The sequence below is a fragment of the Mytilus trossulus genome, chromosome 5 (genome assembly GCF_036588685.1).
Source record: "Mytilus trossulus isolate FHL-02 chromosome 5, PNRI_Mtr1.1.1.hap1, whole genome shotgun sequence".
NCBI classification, from domain to species: Eukaryota; Metazoa; Mollusca; class Bivalvia; order Mytilida; family Mytilidae; genus Mytilus; species Mytilus trossulus.
This window is the reverse complement of record NC_086377.1, coordinates 45098222-45108444: the sequence shown is the minus strand read 5'-3', so window position 1 is coordinate 45108444 and position 10223 is coordinate 45098222. Positions and strand designations below refer to the sequence as shown.

Genomic DNA, 10223 nt, shown 5'->3' with positions numbered 1-10223 from the left:
GACAAAATCAAAATTCAATGCAGGAAAAAAACTTACCTATATGGATATATGTAAAATTGATCTTCTATTAATAAAACTTGCAGCAATGTAGACCCCCTCCCTCACCCCAAAACTATTTGAATTAAGTTTTTTAGCCTACGTCGACCTTTTATGTTGTCCGTTAAGTGTTCAACTAACTGAAACTATCTACACAGTAATTTTATAACATAGTTCAGTCTTTAACCGCTTTCTTCTGTAATGTTATATTGATACCAGGCAAGAGTGGTGATTTCCCACGTAGACGACATGATCCCGAGTACTTATTCCGCCTTTGTATTTGTCTGTGGATATACAACAGATGGTGCGTTTGTGTCATTGAATTTGCAATTTTCTTATACCTTGAAAACCAGGAAAAGGTCTGCTCTGCGATCAGGGTGTTATAACTTTCTGGTATTGTTGACGGATCATAAGTGACTTTACATCGGACATCCTTGTGGTTTTGCAGATGTAATCTGTCAACAATCTTTTTAATCGTCTTCCACAGTTTGTTTAGAGCAGCTGGAAATGGCAAGTCTTCCTTAGCTGCTTTAATACAATCAAGGTTGCACATGTTGTCATAGGCTAAAATCAATGATTTCATCCTTGCCTCAAGCTGGTCTTCTGGCACTTTACTCAGCTCCAGTAACAAACTGCGATTGGTTATCATGAATACCTGGCAAGGTCCTTCTGACCTAGAAATAAGTTAAATAAATTACATAACATAATGTACATATTGTAAACATAATTGTGTAATACAAATGTTTCATGCCTTGTTCAAATAATACAAAAGGAATCAAAATATTATATACGTCTCCAGAAAACCAAATGATAGTGCTTAGTCCAAGACATTTAAATTCATATTTTTTAACAAAGTGCACTTACGTTTTGCTCTTCATTTAAGTCCAATACCAATCTAACAATTTTTTAATACTGTAAATCAATAAACTATGTCATGCATTTCTCCTAAATGACCATATGTTCTTACAATGCCATACATACAGACCATAGAATTTCCACTCATAATTATATTTAATAGTTGGGAGTTATAATTCATACATTTCTTTTACTTTAAAAGTTAGTCCTGGAAACTGCCTTGCCAATGTCCACCATAAACAATTACTTTCGTAAATATATCGGTTGAGAAAAAATGTCTTACTAGCATTTATAAATTTTATAAATTATTTATAATTGCAACATGTTACAATGCCAAATGTTTCTATTGTGTAAAAAAAACCGCTCCCGAAATAAGTCATTGGCTTGAAATTGCATTTTCCTCCTCCGGTTTTTCTTAAGGCTCAAGATATCAATGAGGTCTATCTTCACCATAAAAAATGGAATTGTGTGCAATGTTATAGTTTTTGAATTTCTGTACTGATTACAATAATTAACTTTTAATGTTATTAACTTACTTGAATAAAGGTTCAAAATATTGAATGTGCCCTCCTCCAGTGACACATACAAAATGGCCACGGCTCCTTTGTCTTAGTCGTGCCTTCTCACCAGTGTCTTTGTTGAATATGGTGTCTGTGGAGGTTGATTGCCAGTCGGGAGGGCTCACCTGGCTAACAATTTGTTCCGTGTCTAAAAGAAATACAATAGGTATAACTTATAAGATTAAAATAATACAATACTAACATAGGCCAGAGGCTCCTGACAGGTGCAAAAATGCTGCAGGGTTAAACATTTTTGTAAGATCTCAACCCTCCTCCTATACCTCTAGCCAATGTATAAAATTCCTAAATGTTCATGGTGAATAATATTCCATTAAATGTTTATGGTGAAATTATAATTCGGGGAACCTTTGATAAATATTTACATTTCAAATTAATATACATTTAACCCAGGCCAATTGTTATTACTGGTATAATATAGAAATATTCAAATCACAATATACTGCATATACGTTACATACCATATGAGTATTTGGACCGTATGAATCTCAGTTACAAAGAATTTCAACATTCCCATTTCAACTACAACCCTATCCTTACATTCGTCTGTTTAACACCAATTAATGATTCAGGTATTAAGTCTGAAGTTGGCAGTGAGTTCGAAATTCTTAGTTATAATTCAGATGATATGTCTTATTCACAAAACTGCACATTCAACTTACTCTGGTAATTCAGTGATGACATTTCTGCTGTTGTTGATGCTAACTGCTTTGAAAATTCTTTTATCTTATCATCAACAGCCTTAATGTCTTCACTTGAACTTGGATTCTCTGGACTTGAGGGTATATAAATTTTAGAAACCAAAATGGCCTTTTTTTTTCAATTCTAATTTCAATTATTACTTTAATAGTTGTCAATCTATCATATGGTACAAAAATCATTCAAATAAATCAATTTGTATTGGACCCATATCAATTTTAAGATGTAGGTATCATTGAAACAGCTCCAAATTATTTCCTTTTGGTGCAAAAATGCCATATCTTGAAATTAGAATTTTATTAACCCTTTCAAATCTACAGTTCATCTGCATTTCTGTGTTCAAATCAGCTGTACTTAAATTAAACTATTGTAAAAAATTTTTTTTTATATTAACTCTTTTTCTCTTATTTACAGAACAAAGAGTACTTTTACAAAAATGTATGCTTCTTTTGAAGACAGATTTATATTGTAAATGAAAGGTTACCCCATTTCCTGTCATTTTCTATTAAGTTAGGAAAAGTTCATTTACAGAAAAATATAGCAAAACTTACATTAAGAAGAAAAACCTCCTCATACCCACGAGCCCCCTTTCAGGTAAAATATAAGTAACATATAAATGAGTGTTTCATTGCAAAAATATCACCACTTCAACAGTCAACACCTGACCAACAACAAGAAAAGCAACTGTTTAAAAATACATGTTCTTTAAGCGAAAATTACTTACTCTTACAGCCAATTAATTGAAGAAATTCTTCTTTCTGTGTGGGGATGTTCTTCTCTTCCAGTATCTTATAGTGGTCTGCACAAAACACAGATCCAGGCTTTGGCTCAGAGGTGCACACATCTGGGAAATTCAGAAGGGGAAATCCTTGAACTTCCATCTCCATGGCAAACATACAATGGGGCATGCACACTTTCCAGCACCCATCAATCACTCTCAAGGTTTCACAACCTGAAAAACATAAAAAAAAAATATGCTGATAGAAGTGGTCATCAACAATTATTAATCATTCATATGAATTATATGTCAACATCACCTCAAAAAAAGTGTGAGTGGAAATGGGCAATAGGTAAAAGACACACCCCTACCCCCCCCCCCCCCCCCCGCACTAGAAAAAAACCCAGCCAAAGGTCAACAACAGGTTCTAAATGTAGAGAGAAATTCCAGCACCCCGAGTGTCGGGCAACACTTCAGGGAACCCCAAAACAATATTTCAGTACTTTAAATGCTTTTAGCAGGCTAATTGAAGTCCTTTCATTTAACTTGGGGAAAAGTTTTTGAACTTTCAATAGATGTTCAGAATGAGATTACTCAGTTACTTCCCTTATGATACATGTACTTTAATGTGTAAATATAATGTTACAGTTTAGGTCAGTCCATAACAGCCACTCTTAACAAATGATTCACCAAGGAAAGTAGCTCAAAACTGACCCAGATTTTCAGTTCATCATTGAATTAAACAGGGGAACTACCTACCAAATATATAAAAAATCTTAAGTAAGTTTGTTTTTTTATGTTCATTCAATAATGAAAGTGACAAAGTCAAATAATGTATCACTTTAGCAGCCAAAATGGTTCAATTTCGTCAAATTAAGCTAATTATTACTGATTCACTGGCGAGTGAATTAGTCGACCTCATTTAATCCGTATTCATGTGAACTTCAATCTAACCCCTAGCTACAGATTGACAACACATACATTATATGTGTACAGGTTATTTAAAGATAAAGAATGTCAACAATGGAAGCGAAACTAGGGTAAATCATTTGATTACTGATTCTATCTATATAAAGTCTGATTCTTATATGGTTAAAAAAAATGATAAACCTAAATTTTAATTTAATATTAAAATCAAATAGACCTATAAGAATCCAATTCCGGGTGTTGGTTTATCTATTCAGATTGTTACTTATGTTTACACCGCTTATATGGTAATCTGATGTCAAACCAATAGTTAATTAGATGGTATCTGGACTAAGATACACACGAATCAAACCTACATACTATTATCTACACCATGCTCTGTATACTGTTCGTTTTACACTTTTGGTAGTTTGGATAAATTTTTTACATTGTTATCAATCAAGTAACAGAATTTGAGTCAAATCGGGGACCATGAAATGGCAATTAAAAAGGAGTGTGACCATTTTTGAAAAATAATGGGATCTAGATTTCGGCTTGAGAAAAGATATGAAAACTCCTTTAAAGAGTTGTTTGTTTTACTCCCAAAAACCCTCAAAATTCAAGAATCAATACATTTAAGGAAGTAAGGTCCCAGGCTCAACAGTAAGCTCTGTTATCTTGATTTACACATGTAGTAACAGCCAGTTTGACTTACTCATAGGTTTATAATTTAGTATATCCAATTTTTTCATTGGATCAGAGTCTTTTAAACATAACTAATTTGATGATTTTTTTTTTAGTACTGCCCACTTCACTGCAAGAGACTGACATAGCACAAAATAATTTGAGCATGCATTAAATTCATCCTTCCATTGGGGTGGTTTGATGTGTCTCTTAGCCAAAAGGGAGTCAGGTGACCTCGTTAGTGAGCTGGCTATGGTGAAACGCCAGACAGAGCAGGCTGACCACAATGGCTACGTGTTTCCCTGGAACCACATTACCAATGCTGGATTACAACCAAGCACAACATTGTGCTTCTTAAGCCCAAAGTGCATCATTGACGTGTCCACAGGGAATATGGTATGTAACAATTACTTTTCTAGTACAATAGTTTGCAGTGATATTGTTTCCATTTTTCAGAACTGCCTCTACCCTTATTTTGGGGAATTTAAAATAAACTGAATTTGACTGAAACTCAAATTTACCAACCCATTTTCAAGGGTCAAACCCTGCTTTTAAATGATACCCCCATTTTGTCATTGATGATATATGAATAGACCCTCAATTGTGCACATATGGTAAATTTAGGCAAGAAAATTGTTGAAATGAGTGTTTTTCAGTTTATATTCATGCACAATTATTATTGGGTCCGACTGACCTTCTTTTGGAAAAAGTTTTTTTTCTTGGAAAAATTTTAGGCCAATTTTCTTTCAAATTGGGATTTATCTCCAGGGGGAAAACCCTTTATTCTCCACTAATTTAAGGCAAACAATATCACTGGTTTGAATAATTTTGAATGCAGTAACCAACCTGTTTTTTTTTTCCTAATCTACTAAAAAAACTTCATATACATAAAATGTACCAGAATTTTTTTTTTTTTTAAATATGAAATAATTACAACAAATATGTTGTTATTAGTTATGAGACAAATACGATTTCTATAAAAAAAAAAAAACACCAAAAAATCAATGATCAAATAAATTTGAGCTCACGATTTTGATACAATTATGTGCGGATAATAATATTTTAACAATCATAGCCTTTTATATGAGGTCAAATTAGGATCTTGCGACCTAAGAAGAATACCCACCCCAGACTTTGTCAGCAGTGAATATATCCCTGTATAGACCTCATACAAAGACTGAATTTGTACAAAATAATGGAAACTGTGTGTGATAAAGGGCTGTGGAGAATCTGATAGGGCCGATGAAACCTTGTAACAGCATATGCCAAGAATAAAATGCTTTCTTTCCAATTTCTTTTAACAAACCACTAATTACAAGATTGACAATTACTGATATCACCATAGGAATAAGGTACTATAAAGATATTTTTTTGTTTAAAACATTTGTAAAATAAGTTTCAGTTATGCATTTCCAGGTAATCGATAGTTTTACTTATTAAATTACAATTTCGGGTTGATCCAGATACATGCTCTTATGTATGGTTGCCCAACATAAACATATCTGGACTACCAAAGGAAGAGCTCTGCAGGTCCATCTGCACTTCAGCACCAAACTTGCAGCCCCTGAGGAATTTGTTTGATGTTGCTGATGACATTTTTGGGTCCAACATTGGTCCAGCACTGTTGGCCTGGGCTTCCTTTTATGGCCTGCACCAGTACGAATGGCTTAGTGCCAACACCAGGCACTTCAACATCCCTATCCTGTATGGAGAGCCGATGGTGGGGAAAACCCTAATTGCTATGTGTGCTGCCTGGCTTACTGGGTGCAAGGAGACTCGCATATCCTCCAGGTAAACATTATTTTACTATTTAAGTAAGGATGTACTTAGGTGTGGTTTTGGAATAAGTGTCAAATGATCAGACTCCTTAGTGTTTTTCCATAGGATACAAGGTATTTTGCCCCATAACACATATTTATCTTTCAACATAATACTTTATAGAAGGTCATTCCCCAAAATTTAAACAGGGTTTTGCTTTTCTTTCCCATTATTTGAGACCCATATAATTTCAATGGAAATATATGGTAAACGTCTGATTCACGCATCCTGTTCTCATCATATTTTATAAATCAAATATCTTGAAAAGGACCTCTATGACCTATTAAAAATGTTAGCTTATTTTGACCCTTAACCATGTTAACAAGTACTCTTTCATATTTAAATGTCAATTTTGAATTCTTGATTTATTTTATTTTACCTTACATCACCTAAGTACATCCTTAAAGGTATGAGTTATAAATCAGTTTGTATGCTTTATAATGTAGGTATTAAACCATTCCATGACTTTGGTTTTACACCAAAAGTTGTATTTAATAACCTATTCGCTTATTAAAAGGGAAGTTGTATATTTTCAAATGATATTCAGTGAAACCAATGTATAATAATTTAGATGAGATATGGTGAGAGTGCTAAGCAGACATATGAATTGATGTTTAAATGAATAAAATTGGGAATGGAAATAGGGAATGTGTCCAAGAGAAAACAACCCGACCAAATAAAAAAACAACAGCAGAAGGTCACCAACAGGTCTTCAATGTAGCGAGAAATTCCTGCATGCCTTTTTAAAGGTATAATACATATTCTGCTTTGCTCACAGAAAATGTTTGATCATGGAAAGAAGTATTTGTTGAAAGATTGTACAAAACACAACAATACCGTTACAGTTGATACAATAATACCCTTTCTTCTACTGGAAAACAATTAAAGGATAATCCGATAATTTGTGAAGTACTATATTGAATTTCTTGTTTTGACAGGTGTACCTTAGCCTTTGTAAATTCATGGTTGACCAAGTCAACCCTGCCATTCATCTGGGATGATCCTACAACAGCAGAATATGTCAGTCAGGTTGCAGTAGACGTGTATAATGGCTGTGTACGTGGCAAATCAACAGACCAGTCTACCAAGACCCCTCTAACTGGCTGCATAGTGACTGCCAATTTTGATTTGAACAACTTTATGAAGTAAGTACTTGCATGTGCACACATTCTTAGTGGACACATTAATCTGAGAGACAGGGATCAATTTTACAATTGCATGTCTAGTCACTATAGTCTAATGCAATTTCAAATTGGATTATGTTAAACACTTTTTAAACAAATTACTTCCCTTTGTCAATCTGATACTAGTGCCATATTGGAAAAATGGCGTTTTCAAATGCAAAGCATGAAATGTTAATAGTGTTGTATCGGCCGTCGAACTAGTTTTTCATGCAAATTAACTTTTGGTGACAAAATTATTAAGCTGAACAACCAATTATTATAATTAGAGGAGTTGAAAAACTTTGATCCTACTCACAAAACACACAGGTTAATTTGCTTTTTTCCGTAACTCCCGTAACTGTCATTGTCTCTCATAAGTGAGACAACCAAAGGCCAGGGGATCTCTAATAACAGGGTCCATTACAGGAATTGGGAAATGGCATTAATGAAACATAAATATAATATTAATTTAATTAACATCCCATACTAAAACTGACTCACTAAAAGACCTGATTGATAGATATGACATTTCTGGAAACTTATGCTGAGTATTATTGTTGATTATTCAGACGGAATGGTTTCTTCCATGAGATTGTACAGTTGTTCCATTGTAAGATTAAGGTCCGTGCCTAATTTGGTCTGTCTGATGTCAGGGATGGAGTTCTTATTGTACATGAGATACCCCTGAGTTTTGTCCCACTTTCTGAATTATATCATTTGTCATTAATGAATTAATGATTAATTTTTTTGATATTCAATTATGAATTACAACCATATTTGAAAACAGCAACCCATATCTGTAATGTAATGAACGTGTTAGGAATAATGAAATGGATCTAGTTTTACTATAATATGCAATTTTATTCATGCATCTATTTTGTTTTAATTACAGATATTTCAGCCGTGTCCTTGTAATTAAGATGGAACCTCCAACCAAAGAAAAGAGGCCTGGTGATGCGAAGGTCTTGGAAGACCATTCCAAGTTGGCATCAGCTGCATTCCCCATAGTGCTGAATGCCCTTTAAACCATCACTGTGGAGCAGGTGCACCAGAAAACAGTGAACATGCAGACAAAAATTCCAGCAGCAGACCTGAGGATACTGGAGGGGATAGCATACCCTCTGTCTGTGGTTAAAGTGGTAAAAAAAATAAATTATATCCAAATTGTACAGTATTTTTATTTCATCTTTGTTATTATTTCATGTCTTTAACTTCTTTGATTAGGTCGGTCTGGGATAGTCACATGTTAAGCTATATTATAGATGGATGTTTAAAAAGCCGCTGACAGCAACTAGCATATTGCCCTTTTTTTTCCCTCGATTATACAAAACATAGATAGACATTATGGCGCTATGTAACCAAAGCATTATATTTTCAAAAGTTTTAATTTTTAAGGAAGCGTATGTGCCATACATTAGGAAGCCATACAAAAATAACCATGAATATTTTAATTACTATTCGAATTTTGAAAGCAAAGAGAGTAATGATTTGTTATTGTCTAGAAGACTTGTAATAAATGGTACCTTCCCCAAGGGTGACTGGGGTATAAAAATATGGTCACTTGGTCTTCTCCCGACCGGCAGTAAAACGCTTGCCGAAGTGGGGCGTCCGTTTGACTGTGCGGGATGTATCAAGTTCGCAGTCACGTCCGGTCAGAAAGGGGACGTTAAATCCGATGCCTCGTGTAAAGAGAGTGTCACGCTCTTTGCACGTTAAGAACCCTTGCAACAACTCTCTGAGGGGTCCGTAGGTGGCCTGTTGCAAGGCAAAATTACTGTCCCTATCCAATATACCCTCTTTTTCCGGTGGCATTCCAAATTTCTCCGACCATCATCCCAGGTGGCCTCTATTGTATCAACCTACCTATTGTATTTATTGTGAACTTGTTCTCGTCCTGAATATGCATGAAATATTTGCCACTGGACGTTAAGCAACCATCAATCATCAATCAATCATAAATGGTACCTACTATAAAATTCTCACAAAAATCAGTTATATACCACTATGACACTTTTGCTACAGATATGGTCAAAAATAAAATAACAATCACAGCTTATGATATGAGGTTTGTACGCATATATTAACCCATAGAATATAAAAATTGAAGTTATAGTATGATTGGCAATGAGGCAACCCAACAAGAGACCAAATAACACAGACATTAACAAATGGAGGACACTGTTTTTTGTCATTATATTCTTGAACTAACCTTGAACAAGGTCAGTAATTGTGCACTGTCATATACATGTATTAATAAAAAAATAATACATTAGGTTACCTCCCCAAATAATGTGTAGGTGTAATATTAAAATCAGTAATGTATGGTGTTCCATAAGGTAAACTTATGTACAAAAGAATTATCACTCATAGAACAACAGCTGCAATGTGTGGAATATGAAATGAAGAACTATTAATAACAATATCTTTATATTGTAGATCACCAACCTAGTAGACCGGGGAGACCTGTTCGATGAGGTGACAGATTACTTGGAGAGTGTGCTCATACCATACTACCAAAGAAGCATTTCCAAGTTGGCAGCAACTAGTGCTGTAACTAGTCAGTCTAAACAGCTGACAGTACAACTGGATGTAAGTTTAAATATACATCAATTCATATTTCCATATTGGCCAATTTAGGGAGCTACCATTTGATTTTTAGGGGGGGGAGGGGGGGGGGGGGGGGGCTGGGATGAAATTTTAAAAAAATAGGCAGGACAGGAGTTTTGAGTAAAAAAAATAGGCAGGACAGGAGTTTTGAGTAAAAAA

The 10223-nt window shown here is 34.5% G+C and overlaps 1 protein-coding gene across 1 annotated transcript; it reads right to left on the bottom strand.

Annotated features, from left to right (window-relative positions):
* Nucleotides 1–211: 211 nt before the first annotated feature.
* Nucleotides 212–3808, bottom strand: LOC134717993 (uncharacterized). Its single transcript, XM_063580491.1, has 5 exons — nucleotides 3776–3808; nucleotides 2893–3145; nucleotides 2132–2239; nucleotides 1428–1599; nucleotides 212–710 (listed from the first exon to the last, which is right to left on the bottom strand). Exons 1-5 carry the CDS (start codon nucleotides 3806–3808, stop codon nucleotides 212–214), a joined length of 1065 nt encoding a protein of 354 aa, XP_063436561.1.
* Between the last annotated feature and the right edge of the window lie 6415 nt (nucleotides 3809–10223).

Bases quoted from the DNA above. Each gene is read 5' to 3' on its own strand.
- LOC134717993 (XM_063580491.1), bottom strand. From the start codon at position 3,808: ATGAGGTCGACTAATTCACTCGCCAGTGAATCA. The intron at 3,146-3,775 runs GTAATAATTAGC...CACTTCTATCAG, and splicing joins ATTCACTCGCCAGTGAATCA to CATATTTTTTTTTTATGTTT. The intron at 1,600-2,131 runs GTAAGTTGAATG...TATTTCTTTTAG, and splicing joins GTCATCACTGAATTACCAGA to ACACGGAACAAATTGTTAGC.